The sequence below is a fragment of the Gymnoscopelus braueri genome, assembly GCF_963280865.1.
Source record: "Gymnoscopelus braueri genome assembly, chromosome: 4".
NCBI classification, from domain to species: domain Eukaryota; kingdom Metazoa; phylum Chordata; class Actinopteri; order Myctophiformes; family Myctophidae; genus Gymnoscopelus; species Gymnoscopelus braueri.
In genome coordinates this window covers 29,544,746-29,568,307 of record NC_137605.1, presented here as the reverse complement: position 1 = coordinate 29,568,307, position 23,562 = coordinate 29,544,746, and the positions used below count along the sequence as shown (strand labels likewise).

Genomic DNA, 23,562 nt, shown 5'->3' with positions numbered 1-23,562 from the left:
GAGGTTGAGAGAAAGTGAGAGAGTGAGGCTGCAGCCCTCCACTAGTGTCCCCAGAGGCCCCTTGCTTGCCTGCCCTGCCTGCCTTCCTGCTGCTCAGTGCAGCTGTGGTTCAGCACCAGAACCCTGACCAGCTGGGATCGCAGCTCTGCCAGACAGCAGCAAGTGGACAGCTACTGTGTGCGTGGTGGAAGAGGCTTCCTCGCTCTCAATGTTTATGCCCTATTAGGTGAACTATACAGCTGCTGCCATCAAGTGCTATCTACGACATCCTGCTGGCAATAAGGAGATCCTTTCATCACTCAATCCATGATGGCTGTGGCAGCGGGCACTTCCCTGGCATCAGCCCTGGCCCTGGCACTACCCCTGGTGCTCACCTTGCTCTGCCTGGCACCGGTGCCTACTTTGGGAGGATGCCCGTCCGCGTGCCGCTGCTCTTTTGCCATGCTGCAATGCTTGGAGACTGATGGCATCACTAGCATCCCGGCGTTGGCACCACAAGAGAGTGAGAACGTGACAGAGATGTGAGTGCACTTGGGTTGGGTGGCAGGCTTGATTGGACTCAGTACTTGTGCATGTGCCTCTGAGTGAGTGTGAGTGCATTGGATTCATTCACGTGCCTTGGGTGTTGGTGTGTGCATGACTTTCTCATGTTCAGCTGATCAATTTGTTAATTTGGCTCAATTTGGACTGGGAGTACAATAAGTTGCATCTTGAATGGCCAATTTGTATGTTTATGGTTTAGAATAAACATTTACTGTTAGATGTTAGATTCATTGAGTTGCATCTAACATTTTCAGATTGTTTTGCCTTTGTTAAGTGAGACAGAGCCATTACGAAGTTGCTTTGAGCTTGTTACAAAGTTTGACATACTAACACATGGTATGCTAAAGTTCAGTCGAGGTGATGCGCTTGAATATATATTTTCTTAATCAAGTGATGTTGTGATTGTGGTATTTAACTTTTATACAATTCTGCATTTTGGTACAATGTGCTGTATGTTGAGTTTTCACTGGCAAGCAGTGAAGGCAATTCTTTCTGTTATTGAAAAAAACTGTTATCAATGAGTCTGACGATAACTGGAAGAGCATGACTAGAATGTATAGCCATATACAGTCACTGCTTCCTTTACCACTCCAATAGTTTCATGGTAAACTCACAAAAACATTAATGTGCATAAATGGACATTCCAAAAACATTTATTCACTAGTGGAGCTCATCAAGGTTGTGTGTTTTAATATTGCTTCTGTTTAATTTGATAAGGATCTATGATGTCACTGAGAACACACATTGAAACGCTGATATTATGGGATGCTGTCATTGTGGTGACGAAGCCTAGTATAATCACTGCTTTACAGTAATACAGGTCATACTACAGCATTTTGTCACCTTTCAAAGCCCCACCTAGCTTGTGAACACACAATCAGTCAGGGAATGTGATTTAAAGTCACTGTGTCTTAGGCCTATACTTCCTCCTTGATAATAATCATTGGGTATTACTATCACGTTTTTAAAGATTGATTGATCATTATTAATTTAATATATTTTAATTTAAAAACATCCCATAAAAGTATTTAAATGTTATTATTAACGGTCATTCCGTGAATCCATGAGCTCATTAAGAAATACTGGTTTCGACTGGTTTCGTCACCGCCCCAAAATTCCACATGCATACAGGTGATTAGACAATGCACTAATTTGCCTGCCTGCACATTATTGCATAAGATGCAGATTGCAGACAAATATGAGAGATATGTACAAATATGTTTATGCATATGCATGTGCATTTCTGTCAATAAATATATCAATCAATCAATCAATCAAACCAAAGCCAGGCCACTCTGGTGATGAGGCATCTGTGAAAGTTCCCAAACAATGTTTTTTAAATGGAATGCTGTTCGACCCATAGAGATCCTTTTCTGGGTCTGGAGCTTGATTTCTGTCCATTATGGTGATAGGATCCTACAGTAACGCTATGCTTTTGTTGAACGTAAACTTGGTGGTTCACATACAGCATTTTATGTGCAGGAAAAGCAGTGCCAATAGCACTTTATGAGTAGACCAATTTATCCACCGGACCACCGGTACTTTGTCCCACAGCAAACAATGATATTCCATGAAAACATTTGTTGTGATCAGCTGGCTCAGACAAAAAGCCATCCATGTCATTAGGACTTTTGGGAAATATTTGAACTTTCTCAACTTTTTTCTGTGCACTTTTCTGACGTTTCCCACAGGGTTTGAATGTAATATAATCTGTGGCGGTTGAAACAATGCTGTGTGAACGTGTCCTAATAGTTAAGGAGGAGCAAGGCAAGGGCCTGTCTAATGTGCAGGTGTAATGTATGTGACACCATCCACTCTGTTGAGATTCACCCATTTGCCAGAGAAGTGGGTTATTTGAAATGTCAAAGGAGAAATACACAACTTGAATACACATTTTAAGCACTTAGGACATTATTGTATAGTCTACAGACGATTAAAGAATAAAAAAGGTGATGGTAGAGGAACATTATTCCAAGCGCTTTTTTTGTAAATGAAATGGCACTTCCATCCAACCTAATCGTTTCGTATGTACTGAAGTGAACATGGCTGATATTTAACAAAGAAATGTCATTTGTTTTCCGAGACAATGCAAATGGCTACTTGTTATTCTTAGAGGGCTGCTCTGCTCTCTTGCAACTAACTATAGCAGACTCAAACGTAGGAACTAAAATGTCAGTGTTGTCTATTCTCCAGATCAATTAGCACTTGTTAAAGAAAGAACCATCTGTGAAAAGTTACCTGCGGCCTAACGTGTTCGGCTGACCTCTGGGAGAGGCTCGACATTCTCTGAACCAGTCAATCAATAAGTGAGCAGGGCCTCTCTTGGCATTCGTTTACCGCGGCGCTCTGCATGCCAGTAAACGACAACACTTCGGGGTATTGGCAGCAAACACAGCCGATACACGGAACAAACAAGGGGCCATTAACTCTGGAACAGCAGCCGAAATTCATCATGTGCTGAGTTATAAATGCAATTTTGTGAATTGCCAGCCATTGCCCTCACCCAGGAACAATAGATGATATATCACCCACTTGGCTCAATCCAATAACCCAAGGCCGATGGGTGATCCCGAGCCCACCTGCCCTGTAATCACATTACTGCTGTGTGGGTCAATCACACATGAATACATATCTGTTTGTTCAGTGCAGCACAACACATGCAACTACCAGCTTGAATGAATTTTACATGTTTAAATTGTGTGTCGTAAACAAGACATTACAGACCTTACAGGAGTTTAAAATATATTTATAATTTCCCACAAATATTCGTTGTCCTTATGACTGTATCTGTGTTGTCAATCAATCAATCAATCAGCCTGTCTGTGATGAATCTGATTAATAGCACAAGTCACAAGTCCATTGACAGCCTTGTCAATGGACTTTGTTACAGTATCTGGCCATGACCCAGGTCTATTAGCCTCGGGTAGGTTGTATAAATCATGCCCAGGGGAGAAGTCTCCCCTCAAGGCTTTCTGACATGGGTGTGGAAAAGTCGTTCCTTGTTTTTCCATGTTTTTCCATGTTTTTCCATGTTTTTCCATGTGTCTAAAGGCCTTTGTAGACAGATTCCGATTTTTTGCAAGAAAAAACGGACTATAAAAAGTTTAAAACAAACACATGGTTCTCTTAGTCCATCAGTGCAATTCATTTGTTGTGCTTTTGCAACTATGCCTAAGCATAACTGTAACCGTAACCTAAAAAAAAGTTATGCCTAAATCTAACCTTGATCCGAACCTTAACCTCACAAAAAAGAAAGCTTTTCTATCAGAAAGGTTTTCTGGTAGAAAGCCTTTCTATTAGAACGGTTTTCTGTCGTGAAAGTGTGAAAAAATAAGAAATAAAAGCATAAAAGCATTAAGTTGACCTATAATCTTAATCCACTAGAACACCAAGCTCACTGCTATGACCTGCTTTTGCATGCCATTTGAACCTCCTTTCGACCAGAAAGGCCTAAATTCTGCATAATCCTTTCATGTTGCTTGAAAGTTGCACTCAAAGCACAGAGAACATGCATGTCTATATTCTAGCACTCCACTCTCCCCATCCTCTTAGCAATCATGGTGAAACAATCTGCCTAAAAATACATTTGTGAGGACAAGGCCCTTGATCAATTCAATCCAGTCATGTACTCAGAACAGTTCATGAAAAGAGTTTCTTATGGAGCTGGGAGAAACATCCGAGAACATTAGCTAAATTCTAACTTGATAAGTCTGATTTAGCTCTCTATTCAAACAGTTCATGAAAGGATGGTGACCTTGTACTAAGTAGTCGAAGTGCTGAATAGATCCACAGCACACTCCTGTAGCTATCCTGAGGTATGTCTGGAAATGTGGAAAATGGCTTGTTCAAGAGTTTCCCATCAACTATTTCTGCTTTGTGTTTTTTTCCATCTATGTTTTCTTTTCTTTATTCCCCACAGTACATTCTGTTTTGATATGAGATTAATGTTTTCTGTTTTATTTTGAGTTAGACATCGAACATTCAGCACTGCTCTGCTCTGCTCTATGTTTCTGGTTCAGAATACATGATTTCCGTTTATATTTCTGTTTAGCTTTTTCAATATGTGTATTAGGTAATTTTCTTTCAGCCGAGGTATAATTGAACATGTACACAACAACAAGCCGAAGGCCACAATGTTATGTTGCTGATTAGCCTACATCATTCCTTTTCTATCTTTTTAATCAGTTACATAGAGAATCAAGTTGGCCTGGAGAACCTCACAGAAATCGATCTTGTCAACTACAGAGAACTGAAGAACCTGTAAGTAGTGATGGATTAACCTATTGAAACACATTCTATTGAATGATAAAGTACATTAAAAACTGCAATGTTGTGGACATATTTTCAGTCAATGATACAGTATACAGTACACAGTCCACTGCACGGTTACTCTTTCAATTTCCTTTATGGCCCTTTCACTTTCAAAGCCACTAGGAATTTGCTGCTGTTCAGGTCAAATAAGCTACTTTTCAAATCTGAATAAGAGTTTGTGAAGAATGGCCTTTGTCCTCTCTTATGAAGGAAATTAAACAACGCATGTTTTTCAGATGTTGTACTTTCAGTGAAACTGTATTATTTCCCAGTGTCACAACAAGCCATTTTTTCCACGCACTACTGTACATTAACTCTACATGTATTTGGAGTTTACATAATACTATACAGTACACTCAGCATTCATTATACATGTACGTATAGCTGTATGCGTTTAATCAACATGCAATACTTCATAGAATACAGTTGACAAGTGTTCTCCATGATTCTGTTTCTTGTTTATTTTCGGGTGCTATAAATAGTGATTTTTTCCTCTTTTCCTCCTCTGTGTTTTGTTTGTTGTGCTTGCTCACGCTCCAGTACGGTGACATCCTGCAAGCTGCGGTACATTTCTGTCACTGCCTTCCAGCACAACGTCAAGCTCCAGTATGTGTAAGTGTCCTTGTCGCTACAACAGGATTATCTTTCATTCTTTCCCTTTCATGTCTTCTTGACCTGTGTTTGGGACAGCCTATTTGTTGTTGTCAATCAATGCAAAGCCAACTCTTTAATATAGGGCTGCAACTATCGATTATTTTCTTAGCGATTATTCGATCAATACATTTTTAAAGCCTGTAGATTGGCTATCTTCACAATTAGTTTTTTATTTCTACCTATAATGTCATGCTCAAAATAGGGTTAGATTATTAATTGATTATTCTATTAAATGATCAATTATAGATTCTTTTTTGTAATAGATTAAATCGATTAGTTTGATTAACTGTTGCACCAATACTTCAATCGTAGATACGGAGTAAACCGAGGCTGCTTTATAACCAGAATCATTTTACACTGCCAGTGTAATAACAATAAACATAGGAATTTGTCTTGGTGGCACTGAAAAACAAATTGCATGGTGCATCATCGTGTACTGGAGCCATAGATTGTCACATACAATGCAAGGGGACATCACAAGACATATACAGTAGACTGCAGTAGCACTACTATGTAATTCCACATTTAACATTCAGCCAATATCACTGAGGTGATACAGTAGGTTGTACTGACAGTATAGTTGCAGCTGTAGATTATGGTATGCATTCAGCAGTGCGTTAAGAGAAATGTATGATGGTTTATAATACAGTGTGTTGTACTAACACATCCTGGCAATATGTACCTCAAATTACTAGATATTTTGACCAGTGGACTCCCACTGAGCCGTGTTACAGTGGAAGATATTTACTATGATGCAATTCAATCTGCATTAGATCAGGTTTCAGTCTGATAGTATTTGCAAGGTGGGGCAGGGCACACACTACAATCCGATGCCACAAAGTTTGGTTCTGTGGGTTTTTAGAAAGATTATATCTATGAACCCTTTTTCACAAAACAACCAGAAACCAAAGCCGTACTATATGTTGTTCTCAATTTTCAACATTTATTTTCATAAAATTGCACTGTCTACCATTTGATTTTCCGATATTGCCCAGGTTAAACAACAACCTAATAGCATGCTCATCGACCGTAACCATGGAAATGTGTCTGTTCATCAGTAGTCAACCCTTATCGCCACTATCTTGTCCTCATCATTTTACATGTCCGATGTTGTTTACCTGACAGACAGGCAGATTGTGAGGAGGGGAGCAGAGGGGGGCCACCAGAGGGGGGGGCGGGGGTCTGGAGAAATTGGAGAAGACATCCACCAGTCACCTTTTACTCGCTCACTTTGGCGGATTATCGACAACTGATGCATAATAAATACACTCCACTAAGGGTCCATTATCGCTTAATCAATATCTCCCCAACGAGGAGAAGGGGTGGGTTGGGGCGCTTCTTTGGAATGTAACAGATGTGTCTTAGATTAGGGGTCTCTGGCTACATCCAAAGTAAGTTGTGAACACGGGGGCCCTGCTACTGAAACCACTCTTTGAGACATACCATAACCCTCTTATTCCTTCTAACCACTTCATCCACTAGACCTCTGTCCTCCCCTCGTTAGATGTAAGCAGTGCTTGAGAACAGCTAAAAGACTGGGCTGCTATTCCCGGCTATGCTCCCCCCCTGTGGGCCTGGGGCAAAAATCGAGCTGGTAATGGATAAGCCCTTATGGCCAACCCATCTGACATGAACTTTTGGGAGCAAGGAAAACAAATAATTGAACCCTTGCTGGCCCCTGTCGGTCCCTGCCAGAGTGAATATGTATCGGCTTGCATGTGCATACTCCCCAGTGTGGCCCGCTGTCATCTTCTGAGGAGGTTTATTTACAGCTTTGGTTCCTTGGCTGTCTGAGGTACATTACAGAGTGGCTGTGGTGTTCTTTCAGCAACTTATGAGGAATGATAAAAGGCTGTGCAGCATAAACTTGTCAAATGATTTTTTTAAAGACTTTACAATGCAGAGTTTTAGAATATTGATTAAAAATCTGGAGTAGCCACCATACTGGTATTATATTTGCCTTTAGAGAATTTAGTTTTTATTGCTTTTTTTTGTTTGTTTTACATTGAATGGCTGTATTGTTTGAGCTATTACAGTGAATTATGTTTCTGGTCATATAATTTATCTTTTAGACCAACACTATATAAAAAATAATGAAACTAATTCAAAATAATATGAAACTACTTTTGCTTGAAAAAATGATTTGGCTAATGCAGTTGTTAATTAGACCTCGCTAGTGTAGGCAGCATTGAGTATTTTTGCTCCCAGTAGCGTAGCAGTGGCTCTCCTCCCAGAAGTGTTTGTGACTCTGGACTAATCACCTAATGTACTGAACACTGAGCAAACACAGAGAGGTGCGCCGGCGCTGTTTGTGAATGTCGCTCTTGATGTGAAATACTTGCCAGGGTAATTGATCAGGCCCCATTTGGATGCATTAAGGTTTTCCGCCTGGAGAGTAATTCAAGGCAGGTACACATTGTTCTGAAGTGAGTGATCGAATCACAGCATGACTCAACCGCTGAAGCCGACTTGATTCCTGCAATGAAAAAGAAAAAAAGTTTTATGCTGGATTCAACTTCTTCCTTAATGTATCAGACAATTATCTTTACATATTCAGAATTAGATTCATTCACAGTATTTGTGTTACGAACATTCAGGGCATACTCACCCATACTCGCCTATCCCCATAAATGGAGACAAAGTCTGACAGTATAGAATAGCTAGAAAAGGAGATTCCTAAAACATACCTAGCTCTGACATCAGAACACTCCTTCTAGAAACCCCATATACGGAGATAACCGGAACCATCCAGGACTGACATCATAGTCCCCGGTTTGGGCATGACAGAAATAGCCAGCTCCATATGTGGGAATGCCTGACACCACCTGACATCACAGCCGTGATGTCAGGAGCCACCCTCAGTGGTATAAAACAAGCCGTATGTCAGGGTTGAACTAATCTCATCATCGGCATTAGACCCAGTCTTAACCCTTCCAGAGTGAACAACATAGACCCAATCAGGAATAGCTCATCAGACAATCCAGTGTCCTCGGCGACGCTCGAAGATCATCTTAACTCTCTCCAGAGTAGCAGGAGATTAGCTGGCCTTACAACCCAGTTAATCACGGATGGCATATTCAGGACGACTAGCTGGCCTTACAACCCAGCTAGGCCTTCACAGTGGCTCTTGAGTCCGGTTCTAAACAATCAGCCGATTATAAGTGTTTCAATTTGTCTAGCCTTTGTTTTCAGATTGTTTTCAGACAGACATAATTTCAAATACTATATTTTTATGGTAAATAGATGGATGGGATATCAGATAGTCAGGACCTAGGGAAAAAATAGTATCTGTCATGCTGTAGTATCTGTCCGACATAAATGGAATGAAAAAATTTGATTATATCATGTGTATTCCCTATCTGTCCCACAGGAACCTGGCATCAAACTTACTTGAACACATCAGCTGGAAGGTGTTCCATTTTCTGCCTCTGCTCAACCTGTGAGTGAAATCACAAAGTGTTTATTTTCCAAGTACATTATATGACATGATGACGTTGAGTTCATTTTAAAATGCAAGAAATGACCAGAAATTCATTAGTGAACGTCTCAATATTGAGCATCCAGTGTGTGTGTGTGTGTGTGTGTGTGTGTGTGTGTATATATGTATATGTATATATATATATAAATAAAGAACTTTCAACCAGAAACTTATGTTATGTATAGGCTACTGCAGAGAGTACCAATATTTATTCTGATTTCTTTCAAGATATACTCCCCCACCACCACTTTTGTCTCCAATGGTGGATATATCATCATTGGAAAGAAAACCATGTTGTTTTGACAGCATGATGTACATGACAGCGCAAGGCAAGGCAGTTTTAGTTGTATATCACATTTCAACAACAAGGCAATTCAATGTGCTTTACACAGAACATCAAGCAAAGGAAACACAATGTAAGGGACCAGAGTTGGTCGGCAAGAGAGTCACCAGGAGACTTGTGTTTTTCTTAAAATAATTATTTTTGGCTATTATTTTTCCCATAAAAATAAGTCAAGACATTAATTCTAGGCCCAAAACAAAAGAAGACAGAATTGAACTTAATCAGCCTGGTTCCAAACCATAGACCAGCTTCAGGCTGATAGTCATGCTAGAACTTAATACCAAGACAGACCTAACCAAAGTGACACATGAGGGGAACATATATAGTGGGTGATCAAACCACTCTTAACACAAAGGGGAAGACAAAGAATAACATTTAAACAGACTACAAATAGCTACAACATAATCCACTACAGCACTAACTCATTTTAAATAAAGAAATTACGTACAACTGAAATACCAAAATACATTTCTTCACAATTGTAGTAATACATTCAAACTCATAATAAACCCCTGCCCCTCCCCATATGCACAGGGAACATGGTGCAGTCCAATTACTAATCAGCTCCTCATAACCACCTGTGAAGCAGCTGGTCCCTTCCGTCGTTAGCCATCTAAACTTCAGCACTCCTCCAGCCTGATAACTCCACAAAATAAACTTAAATACAAATTAGTGTGTCATTTAACCGGTTGTGTGTAGTCCTTTATGTAGTATGTAGTGCTGCAAATAAATATAAACTAAATTAATAAACCAAAGAAATAAGAGTGGCAGCAGACCTGCAGTTTTCTGGGAGTTTGTTCCAGATATGTGGTGCATAACTAAATGCTGCTTCCCCACATTTATGTTTGATTGTAGGGACAGAAAGCAGGCCTTTCCCAGGTGACCTGAGGGGTCTGGATGGTTCATAATATCGTACAAGATCCGAAATTTATTTTGGCCCTAAACCATTTAAAGCTTTATAGACCAACAGAAATGTTTAACATCAATTATACACAGGGAGCCAGTGTAAGGACTTAAGAACTGGAGTGATAGCCCCACTTTCTTGGTATTAGTAAGGAGTCGAGCAGCAGCGTTCTGAATCAACTGCAGTTGTCTGATTGATTTTAAGAGGATGAAAGTACTAATTGTCCCACACAAAACAAACACATTAGCCCTCATACAGTACCATCAAATGGAGACAGCGCTAAATTGAATTTAGACAGCACACTATACATAAATGCACATAAATACTCTACAAAGTACACAATCAATATCAATAAACACAAAACTACTCCGAGCAGCAGCACATAGCCTCTGTATAGTTGCAGCTGTGTGGAGGTAGTTGAGGTAAGTGCATGGTTATATTGGTCCATAGATAGAAACGTTGCCACTTATTTCTGGAATACTACAGTATGAACATTCTGCATATTTCCCATATCAGTCTACTTTCACATCTATTGCGTGAAGTCAAAAGGATACTTTTAGAAAGATGCTCTGTGAATTTCTGATCAAACACTAAATCTATCATCTTTTGCTGTACATAGACGCATATTATTTTTCCCCTGAAAGTTAGACCACCTATTTATTGGGAATGTTAAAATGTTTTTTTTTGTAGTTAGTTCCTTCAAACAGTGATCATAAACAGATAAAACTTATCAACAGTAAGTTAGTTTTGGTTCCAAAAAGCCTTATGGAAATACTGTAGGAGCCTGTTTCAAGTTTGGGATGCATTATCATCAAACTTTTAATAGCTTCCTTCGAGATTCTCTGCCAAGCCTTAAAAACATCCTCTTGCACTTTCATTAGGGATTATGACCCAGACCTACAATACTTTTCTAGAATAAATAATTATGGACCCTTGGTTTTGGAGTGACTGTCTTTTACAGAAGCTAATGTACAGTAGCTCTACTGTAAATGGACAATTTGGTGGTTGATGTTTTGGGGTGGCTGCACTCAGGCTCTGGACTTATTTTTCCTCTTCTTTCTAAATGAGATTGTATTGCATTGTGTTGGCACATAATGAAAAATATACACACAAAAGTCATGAACAAAATAATGTGCGGAAGGCACAATTATGCAGGTAAAGATGAAATTCAAATTGGAGTAATAAAAAAAAACGCCATAACTCTCACACTGATGGAAATTTGTAAGCTAAACCTTTTAGGGTTCTTTGTGATTGAGTCTGTTTAAAGATAGTTGTAAAATATCCACTTGCTCATTTTATCTACAATCTAATCTAATTCTTTGTTGATAAAAATGTATGTGAAAATACCACTCAGTTTATGGTAACCTGAAAGTCTGTACTTTTGATCAGTTGTGCTGAAGCTCCTAATTTTAACTCTGCTTTATCATCTCTTTATGTCACAATTCAATGTTATGTCTCCTGAAATGGATGGGTTCTATGGGAGCACAGTGCTTCATAATGTCAGGAGACCTAGTGATGGTACTTTGTTCACCCTTGATGTATCTTTCTGTCCTTGTTCAGAGTTTTGAGGGACAACCCTCTTCTTTGCTCATGCGATATCCATTGGCTCCAGCAGTGGCAGCGAAACGAACGAGGAGACCTGGATAATCAGCCATTGTCTTGCTTCTCCAATGACCAGGAAATGTTGCTGAACTCCTTAGCGATGGATAACTGCAGTGGGTGGATTTTACATCATTTTGTCCTATACCGTACCTGTATTAACCACTTAAACCCTATACAGTATACTTAGTTGATCAGAGTCCCCCAGGGCTTTATACTTGATCCCCTCTTTTCTTCCCCACACCAGTGATTCTCAACCTGTGGGCCAGGGTCCGTGAAGTTATTACAAGTGGGCCCCCAAATAATTGGCAAAAGATTATTATTTAATGATATATTATAACATTACAGACAACATAATGTAAAAAAAAAAGTGGTCATGGTGTTTTTTCTTCACAATATTGAAAACGATTTAAGTTTTTATTGTGATACTATGTTTGTTCCATTGTCATCGATTCAACCCTGAACACAATCGATTGATTGATTGATTAAAAAATGTAAATGCCAAATGGCTGCCTTCCATGGCAGCTTAATGTGGTCAGATAGGTGGGCCGCGAAGTGCAAACACTTTCAAGAGGGCTCTGATCGAGTAAAGGTTGAGAACCGCTGCTCTACACTAAATCTCTTTGGCGAAAATAGTTGATCTACAAGCTCACAACACGTTGTGAGTTTATAGATCAGAAATGTTCACCCAATGGTCGCCCCCAGAATAAGGACGCTAGGGTTCATGTGGTTAAATGTTGTCGGTAGTATGAGACTGAATAATTACATTTCTTGCCATCTTGCTGCTCTGATATGCTGCTGCTATACTGCTGCTTTGTGCTCTGCTCAAGTTTTTTGTGCTCCCAGTGCCACCACCCCAGCATCCACCTGTGTGCTCCGTTTCTATGATTCCCTTATGGGGGTCTAATTCATTCCCTGTAAGATCTATTTGGCAAATCATTTCATGCTTACAGGGAATTAATGAAACGAGACAGAGCCTTGACACCAAATATGCTTATAAATATTTATGCTCAATATATTTATATTTATGCTCAATAAATATATTTATTCAATCCAAGAGTTGTCTGACTGAACTAGGATTTAGGACTGCTTTGGTGATAACAGACTGCATGAATCTGCATTTTAGATGTATTTTCAATCCTCCATTTTCTTGTAAAGTAATGAATGTCTGTGGCCTCTGCTTCTTCCAGTGATTAATCAAGTAAAATATGCTGAAACTAATATATAAATAATAATAACAATTATTATTATTAGGTGTAAAAAAAAAAACCTGAGTATAGTATAGGCACAACTCAGCTTCAGTTGAGAAAACAAGTTATTTTATTATTTTTAATCCTTCAAAAGGATAGTACTGTAATACCCATGACAATTATTTTGATATCTATTATTTGGCAACATTGCCTAAGGCCTAAGCAACCGTTTCAGTATTGTGGTTTTAGCAACATCTGTTCCTGTTGCTGGGAGTTTTGCTATCTATTCAGGTCAACCAACTGCACCGAATCTAACAATGCACAATCATCCTGTGTCCATTCATATGCAGGTCTTCCAGAGGTGACTATTCTCCCTTCCAACAACAAAATCCAGGAAGGTGGCAACTTGACGTTTGAGTGCCACGTGACAGGGACTCCCACACCCATAGTGAGATGGTGCACTGAACACCTGTCCTCCCGCTACTTTGTCCAGGTAGTGGAGGATATTCAGCAATCATAACATGCACTGTCAATAACACAGCACTGTCAAATGGGTCTGTATTATCAGTTTCTCCAAAACATCTTTATTAGTGGAGATCAAGTTCCTCCATTTCATATTCATCATGGCAGATGATGTTGCTGTGTTGGTGATTTATCGTTTGACCATGGAAATGGTCGGTAGTCAAACTACTACAAAAAAAATACTACAACTAAAAACAATCTTAATATATGGTCATAAAGTTCCTTTTGTAACCACTTTCTACCTGGCATCCCTAATATGCGTATGTCAAATACGCAAATACGTTTAAATAGCAGATCTAAAAGCTCGCAATGCGTGAGCTTGTATACATCGTCTATTTTCATTCATTGTCATATGACGAAGGATATAGGATTTGAGTGGTTAAGATTGTACAGTATCTCTTGGTTGTTTGTGTTTATCACCTTGTTCTAATACAGTGGTTCTCAACCTGTGGGTCCCCACATCATTTTGGGGGGGATCCCCAGATGACAATCTGGTGACAATTTTAAGGACTTTTAAGACCTTTTTAATACCTAAAAAAAGAGAAAAGAAAAAGACCCTTGTTGAATCAAAAGTAATCAACAAACTATACTATAAAAACTGGTCATATATTGGCCAATTTGTATAATAAGAAAGAGGCAATAATTGTGAAAATAGCCAATTTACAAGCTCACAATCTGCTATTTTCACAATATTTGTGGAACCGAGTCAAACTAAATTTAATACCTAAACTCCTACATTCCAAGTGCCTGTCAGGGTGGGGGGTCCCCAGTTCAAATGTGATTATTTTGGGGGGTCATGGCCTGAAAAGGTTGAGAACTACTGTTCTAATAGATCAATAATCACCTAAAATATGCTTTTAAGGCAAGGTGTTTCAAGGTGAAACATAAAATGTCCATTGATAGTCCTGAAACTACGAAATAATTGTTACTGTACAATTACATGTACAGTATACTAGTGGTCTGTGCTCGATATGCATTGACATATTGATTCACGTCCATGGACAGTTCTGAAAATGTCTCAGAGATCCATGCACTGTTATTATTGGCTATGCTGCTGATCATTGTACTTACTGTGTTCTCTGTGGGCTATTCCAGGAGAGAATTTATGGCTCCACCTTAGAGCTAGTTCTCCATCTGATTGAGGTCTCTTCTAGAGACAACCTCCACAACCTCACCTGTGAGGCTGAGAACCAAGCTGGGCCTGGGGAGGAGATGGTGCAGTTGGACATTGAATGTAAGTGCCTGCAAAAAAACAGAACAACCACAATAAAAATAAAAATGGGGGTTCAAACCTGAACCTAGTAACCTACAGTTCATTTTCCACGACTGATTACAATATGTGGTTTTAACTTTGAGCTGGAGTGTGACCTTTACCTTTGACAATTTCGAACGAAAAGTGAATTATCTCCTCGGACAGTCAAATGATCAATTCTCACCAACCAAGTTTCATGAAAATCCACCCATCCATTCTTAAGTTATTTTGTTCACAGACACACATACAGGAATACACACAGACAGGAGTGATTACAATAAACCACCAAAGTGTGGTGTAAATTGTCCACCCAAATAAGGAATTCCGCTTCCATCGCCTTGCCACTAATGGAAAATAGGAATACATTGTGACTATTTTGCTTGGATTTAATATAGATATCTTTGATTGTTAATGTGATACTGTATGAATGGAAATGGAATGGAAATCACTAGCATTACCTAGCTTAGTGTTTCAGTACACGATGTCATTTTAAATAACGGTTCAATCATGATCAGATGCAGATGGGGGAAATATCCCGATCAGTTATCAATTAGCCTATTATTTCACCACACTCAATGCACATTCGCATGACGCATGTGCACCAGTTAAAAAATAGACAGACAGACAGACAGACAGACAGTAAACTGGAACGAGAAATGTGATTCATTTTGGACATGTACAGTATGAAATAATGGAACCAGAAGCCTCCCAAAATAACAGCATTCGGTGGTCTACACCCTCCCTGGGGGCAAGGTACTGTAACTACAGCAAGCTCACAGGCTAAATGAAAGCTGTCAGCCTTAATGGAGGTTAAGGCGAGAGCACACTGTGTCCATTTTTCTTTCGCAGGCAGGGTGGACAGCCACAGCAAAGGAAACACTCTGCGGTGAATTCTCATGAATGGCCATCTAAAAATAAGCGTACCCTATATCGCCAAGCTTCTGATGGAAAGTCTAGACATCAGTCACTCTGACAACTTCTAAGAAGTGTTAAAATGAAGCTGTGCTGTAGTTATATGTTGCAATGTAAAGAATAAAAATACAAAAAAATAAGAGAGCAAAAAAGAAAGTATCCTTATCTCACCCAGGCACGGAAGAACTCCTTCACCTCATGTATTGTACTTCTGATTACAGTTTCAACTTGACCCTGGGGCCTCGTTGTTTTTTTTCCACACATCTGTCCATTAGTGCAAGCTTACAGTTCAACAACAGTGAGGAATGACAGCACCCACTGGCCCCACACAAAACAACACAGAGTGCATTAGTGATACATTACCGAAAAATATTGCCCAAACAGTATCATATAACAACAACAACTCAGTGACACTCTTTGGGAAATAAAGCCAAAAAATTATAGGGGCGCCAATCAACAGAACCCAAATGCATGAGCATCAAGGGACAGATAATGAGCATCAGGAAAGGGGCTGATAACTGTACAAAGATCTGATTTGATCCTGAGCTAATGGATATTTTCCTCCTACTCCGGAAAAGCCTCTTCATCCACAGTGATTGGCAGGCAGTAAGTGCGTTAGCACAGCTAATCTATCAACATCAGCCCCCCTGGTAGATGGACACTCGTTAACCGCTAGTCCTTTAATTACCCATAATTACCTCCCTGAACAGTGGGTGTTTACTGGGCTCCCTGAGTCTGCAGGCTTTCTGAACCACTGATTCACATGCCTGCTCTGGCTTCCCTCTTTAATACAAGAGTGAATTAATTATCCTGAATTATGCCTGTCACGATGTTACTCATCATTTCAAAATGAAAGGACTTCAGAATAGATCATATTGCTATTTCAGCACTATATTTTGGAGTATATTCAAGTTGAAATGACATAAAGCTCATAATTTAGCTTTAGCATAGATTAATCCCATAACCTCATCAGTCTGTGATTTCAGGAGTTCAGGTTTTAATGTTATCCCAGTAGACTAGAGGTTTGAGAGTGTCAGTTTAGATCATCCAGGACCAGGCTGACTGGAATCAAGGATCAGAGATATGTACAAGGGATTCCACCCGACCAATTTAGTCTTGGCACACTACCAAGACAAAATTGCCCACTGCCAAGACTAAACGTCAGAAAAATATACCACAGTGGCATAATGTCGTTGTGTTTTCAACCTTGTAGGCTACGTGAGACCAGCCTGTCACACGACATATACCCTCACAGGAGAGCGTGCACTAGGGCTGAATGATCATTATCATGTTGTTATCGACATACGAACATGCAATTAACATTGCAAAAGGCAACGGACATGGATTATATACATTTTCCCCACTTGTCCTTCATGTACAGTAAAAGCCAGCCAATCACAAACATCCCTTCACGCTACAAGTGTGTTTCTTAGTTTGTTTCAAGTTCAGCTCTTTCCCTGAGTGTCGTGTAGACAAATGTTCAAGACTATTAACTCACATGGGTACATTATGGGACCTGCTCACTCGCCTCTCACTGAAAAGCACTTCATCAAGTCATAGAAAAGTAAGCACTTATTTCCAGTCGCTGGAATTCAAAATACACACACACACACACTAGCATATGCACACACGCATGCATTGCACGCACGCCACAAGGTCTGTGTGCAATGACACATATCGCTGCAGCAAATTTGTCTTTTGAACTGACATAAAATAATACGCTACAAAACACTCAAGATCAAGAAACACTCCAAATGTATAAAACTCCCTTACCTTTACATATAATTTCAAGTTGCAAACATCATCCTTGAACTTGGAGAACATCAATTAGAGAACTATGTACTGTTAAAGTCAGCTTGACTGGCCAAATCTTTTTTATGAATCAAATCTCCCGGAGTTCCAAGACTAACTATCCAACTACTGTATTTCTGGTCTGGCCACTGCGTAAATCCATAAGGCTACACAAGAGTGGCTGTCCCATTCAATTTCTTGTCATCTTTAATTAGCGTCATCAGATAAAATACTCTCTCAAAATGAGCATTGGATACAGGCCGAGTAAGAAGTCTAATGGCACCAAAGGTTAATTCCTGAAAAACTGCTTTCGTCCAGCATCTTCAAATGCATAATGCATAAAATAAGTATAATGCTGTGTTTTTTTGTGGTATTTCACACACAACACAAGGAGCTGTAGCAAGTAGCAACTCATAATGTAATAATGTCTCAAAATGTAATAACGGTTCATAATGTAATAATCAGCTCATCAAAATGATATAACATATCAGATTTTTGCATAATGTAATAATGTGTTACATTATGTGTTCAGAATCAGCTTTATTGTCACATCACAGGTTTACAGAAGTAAAAAAGTGGCTGAAATTGTTTTTGTGCATAGTTCCCTAGTATCGTTATTTCCATAGAAAAAAAGAAAGGGAAGAAGAAGAATCTCCGCCAGGTCAGGTAGGTTATCGTGGCCTCCTGGTGGCGCTATAATAGGCCAATATGAAAAGGGTGCCATTTCTTCTTAGGCCTTTGATGGCAATCGGACACTGCATTCATGATTTGAGGCATTTTGTTCAAAAAAATTGTTTTGCTAAATTAGACCTGCTGGTATTGCTATAACAGGCCGATGTCAACGTAGTGCGAAGGTGCCTGCAAAGTTTCACCTCAATCGGACGCTGCGTTCATGATTTGCGACATATTGTTCAAAACGGGCCACTCCTGCAAGCTTTAGATGTCAATCTTAGCCAATCAGGATGGAATATGAAAAATCGAACAGATCCGTCTTGATCACATGACTATAGAGATCATGTGTACCGATTTGCATCAGAAATTTGGATCAAATCGGAAGGAATAATATCCAAAAATGTGATATACATAAGTTGGCCTCCTGGTGGCGCTATAAAAGGCAGATGTAAAAAATGCATGGCAAAGGTTTGTCCTTGGCCTCTAGGGAGTGCACATACAAAGTTTTACACAGATTGGTGCAGTTATAAGTAAAAACACGAATCAGCCTGTTATAGCGCCACCATGAGGCTGATTTGAACATTTTCAAGTGGCATTTCTTCCTCTGCCTAGTGGGAATGTACATGCAACATTTCATGGAAATTGCACACTGTTATCATGATTTTAGGCATTTTGTTCAAAACGGAGCACTCCTGCAAACTTTGGAAGCCAATCTTAGCTAATCAGGATGGAATATGAAAAATCTGAAAGACCGTTTTGTTTAATGACTATAGAGATACTGTGTATCGATTTGTGTGACGTTTGGACAGAATCTGTCAAAGGTACTGTCAAAAAATGTGTTTTGCAAAAAGCGGCCTCCTGGTGGCGCTATAACAGGCCCATGTGAACATTTTGGGGCAGAGGTTCTGAATTGGCAGGCAGGGAGTTTGTGTGCACAGTTTCGCTGCGATCAAGCCAACGGTGCCTGAGATTAACTGTTCACAGACGGACGGACACACGGACGGACGGACAGGGTGCAAAACATACACTCTTGCCATGCCTTTCGGCCTGGCGGAGACAACAAGAGAACAAGTTATCTACATATTTACACATGGTACCTGAGATAAGATATAAATGTGCGTGAGCATAGCAGCAGATGTATACTGTGCATGATATACTTATGGACGTTTGATAAATTGATTGATTTGTTTATTTTTCGGACAGTTAAAAGAAAAAAAATTACATAAAATAAACACAATACACTTAAAATAAGAAATAAGAAATATAAATATAGCTGCAAGCAGCGATAAACGGGGCCAAGGAACGAAAGGCAAAAAGCACTATGCAACAATAGCACAATAAGGACATAGAAACAGAATAGATTGAACTTGAGACAAAGCAGCCCATGCAACTAACAAATGAGCATTCTCAACAGCTGAGCAGAGTGCTGAGGGATTGTGGTTAGCATGCAGGGGAGCAATCCAGGGTTAAGAACCTCACTCATGGACCTCTCAACACATGGTCATAGACAGGATTCGGACCCTTGACCTTGGGACTCACAGACTGCCATACTACCAATGGACCCTTCGCTAAGCCCCACCCACTCCACTCTGTGACTGGTGGTGCGAAGTTAGTCACACCCAGGCCTGGCAGCGCCTGGCAATCTCTGCTTCTCACCCATTGACTTGCATGTTAAATGACGGCTTTTCCCCTTTAAAATAATCGATCATTTCAGCAGCAATAGCTTCAAAATCTCTTCTAAATCTAGTCAACAAGGCCTGCAGTAGGCTATGCACTGGACAAATGTGCATGACATTATTTCAATAAACTAAAAACACGGGAAATGTTAGAGGGCGTAATAGCCATGGATACACGACGGTCGTCTGTCTCGACCGTCATGGATGAATTTCAACCTGGTGTTTGCACTTTCTCCATTTATAGCCCGTACATCTACAGAAACGTTCATATTTCAAACATAAAGTGATTATCCCATGGCCATGGATGTTACATTTATGTACGGGCTCTCAAAAGTACCCGTATCATCCGTATTGTTCAATAAAAAGCATTTTAATCTGATCGGTGGCCATTTTCTCCATATGCTTTCAACTAAGCGACCCTATCGGTTGGTAGGTGTATTGCACTCTGATACATTATAACTCTATGAGAAAATGGCCACCGATCGGATTAAAATGCTTTTTATTGAACAATACAGAATATACGGGTACTTTTGAGAGTCCCGTGCATCATTTTAACATCCGTGGCCATAGGGTAAGCAATTTATATTTGAAATCTGAACGTTTATATAGATGTACGGACCGTAAATGGAGAAAGTGCAAACACCAGGTTGAAGTTGATCCATGATTGTAACAGGAGTTTTCATGTACCGCAGGGTAAGACTACAGTAACAGTTAATAAATAGACGAACAAATGAATGAATATACTTTAACGTAAGGAATCCGAAACAGGCAGCGCTGTGATTCTGAATTTTGTTACGATTATGGTGATTAGTGACACCACCTGGGCGAGTGAGTCGTGTAACTTTCCCGACGTTAAACTGTGTATGTGTTCAACAACTCAGCCATGCAGCCTTGCAGTTTAAACGCAGATTTCAGCTTGGGAAAATATCAAAATAACCATCCAACGGTTTTGGGTACGTGGAATCTGTTGCTGGTTCATCACCATTGCGTTATCGTGGTATGATTCCTGTTCTTGCTATTATGTTGCAAATTATTGTGTGTGTGTGTGTGCGGGCGAAATAACATTGACAGGCAGCCATGGCAGGTGACGAAAGCTTGCCAGACCTGTGCCAGGCTAACAACGGTTGCTAAGCTGGCATTGGACAATCGCTTTTGGGGTGGGGTTTAGCGAAGGGTCCATTGAGCTATAGCTACGTCCAGCCTGATGGTGTCTGTTGAAGATCATAAACTCAGAAACTAGTGAAAGTAGGCGATCTACAAGCTCACTAAAGCTTGCTATCCAAAACGTTGTGAGCTTGTAGATCGGCTATTTTCACAAGGAAATAAGGTATACATTGAAAATAACTACGCTCAAAAAGGTATTTCAATTGCATATGCATTAATTAACAAGGTCATGTTTTGTGCAATGCCCCCCCTCACCCACCCTCACTAACCTTAACCTCAGTAAAACAACGCCTAAACCTAACCTCAAGAAACATTATATGTAAACCTAAGAATGCCAAATCACTCACAGGTGCCTCTCTTCTCATTGAGTTAGAAATATGGCCTCCCTGATAGTGTCTGTTGATATCTATAATACCTTCCGTCCGTTATGAACCAAGCCTCTGTTTCGCTAACTACTCTAGATCACTGGTTCACAAACCATTTACCAATACATGCGCGCGTGCGAAAATGTACGTTTTTAGGGCGAATTTTGTTACATTTTTTCTGGTTTTTGGTTACTTTATTTCGGTTTTAGGGTTAGGGTTAGATTAGGATTATGTTATTTAATTCGTATTTTTGCCTGATTTTACCGATTGATTAAAAAAAATATATATATATATTTTTTTCTATGTGGGTGGGACCTGTGCTCCGAGGAGCACTTTTTCTAGTTACATTATGAGTTGCTACAAGCTTGTTCACTGATGTCACTGGCTTCATCCAGATAGAGGCAATAATAGGACTTGCCAATATCCTCCATTAGTTCTTCTGAATGTGGTATGCGTACAGACTTTTAAAAATGTATATTTATTTTTGGCATTTTATGCTTTAATCCAGACAGATACAGTCAAGAGACAGTAAAGGCGAGAGAGAGAGGGGCTGTCATGCAAAATGCCGTGGGTTGGATTCGAATTAGGGTCGGCTGGGAGGACTATTTATCAGCCTTATTTATATGGTACTATGGCCTACTCTGGGGCCATGAAAGCCGGAAACGAGAATACACACCCCATCCGTTGTGCAATACTCCTGTTTTCTGACGTAATCGTTGTATACGTTGTCAGCTCCACGCACGTCGCGTTTGCTGCGGCTTCCTTCACACATGAGCACAGACCTCTTACCAATTGTACCACACTGCCACTTATTTTGGTGATATGATATGAAGCTTGGCCAATCAGTTAAGCCGACGTGTCGGGTTTGGCCAATCAGTAAGAATTATATTAGCCGTGAGGGTCCACATCACGTAAAGTTCATCACCAGCTCATGTCATCATGACATTCGCATACATTATTGTTTTTCTTATTTTTACGGAACTTTTGGTAAATGTTTTATTGTATATTGCCCAGCTGTGACCACTAGTACAGCAAACCTTTGGAATCTTGGTACACAGCGGGACTTGCAAGACCCTGTCAATCTTTTTGTATATGCCCCAATATGGCATGATGACTAGCGTTTTACAGTAACGACCAATGCAATAAGCAGTAGCATAGTAGTTTAGACCAGAATAGCTAAAACCACACCGCAACACCTGATGCAAATCAAATGCATTAGGATAGCCTGGAAGGATGATTGCGCTGTGATTGACTAGTGTTGTTAGGGCAACCGACCAACCAATGGTTTAAACTTCATCACTCAGCATAAACATTCATGTTTATAGGGCTGACCTTATTGCGGTCCAGCCAAACATTTTACTAATTGTATCTTGTCAAATCTTGGCTAACATAATGGTTTCAATAACGATTTCCGTTTAATGCAGGTGATCATTTTTTAAGAGCAGGTGTCTTTCATATCATGTCTGTCTAGATAGAAGGTCTGAAGATCTGCATTCCTCTGCAATATTACATTTCTGTCAAGCTACTGTAAAGCATAAATCCAAGATTCCTTTTAACATCTTCAACCACAGCAAGTAGCTAATATAAGACCATTAGTAATATGTAGTGATTAGTTGTACTCCCTGTAACAGACCTAAGTAAACTGCCAATGAAGATTATCCAGTCCAAACAGACCGATGCCTCAGTATCCTCCTTAGCACAGCACTTTCCAAAGGAGGGTCATGGGTTAAGAGCCGTGGAATGGCTGCTGGAGAGTGAAAGGTCTCTGCATATCAGCACTGTCTTCGATCTAAAGGGAAGCCATTTCCTGTAGTTTCACATTCAATGGTGCTTCCAGGTAGCTCTTGTGGTCAAGGCAAGGGCCCTGTCGAGGACCAGTATTCATTATTCATAGGTGGTCAGCACAGGTTTAAAGTACAGATGGAGAACATCGATTCATGGAAACTCCAAAGGAACCTATAGGCCCCTAACTGCCCCCTGTGCTATCCAACAGCTTTGTGCCATACATGGTCCAGGTGCACATTCAGCATAAAAGGATAATACTGTATATAGGGCAAGGATGGAGAATGGCTTGGTGAATAATCATGGACTTGTACTCTATGGTAATTACATAGCTAACTCACAAATATCTGACATTTTGTTATGCTCCCATCATCCCATGATCTTCTAGAATAGGAAGAAACTAG

At 39.9% G+C, this 23,562-nt stretch overlaps 1 protein-coding gene across 1 annotated transcript in view; it reads left to right on the top strand.

Moving 5' to 3' along the window:
• Nucleotides 1-309: 309 nt before the first annotated feature.
• ntrk1 (neurotrophic tyrosine kinase, receptor, type 1) overlaps nucleotides 310-23,562 on the top strand; it is a gene marked incomplete at both ends in the record, with an annotated part of 39,182 nt that continues 15,929 nt past the window's right edge. Inside the window, 7 exons of the mRNA XM_080426266.1 lie at nucleotides 310-521; nucleotides 4,729-4,803; nucleotides 5,395-5,466; nucleotides 8,879-8,947; nucleotides 11,794-11,948; nucleotides 13,373-13,515; nucleotides 14,640-14,778. Coding sequence (XP_080282392.1) covers nucleotides 310-521; nucleotides 4,729-4,803; nucleotides 5,395-5,466; nucleotides 8,879-8,947; nucleotides 11,794-11,948; nucleotides 13,373-13,515; nucleotides 14,640-14,778 — 865 coding nt within the window. The remainder of the gene's footprint in view (nucleotides 522-4,728; nucleotides 4,804-5,394; nucleotides 5,467-8,878; nucleotides 8,948-11,793; nucleotides 11,949-13,372; nucleotides 13,516-14,639; nucleotides 14,779-23,562) is intronic.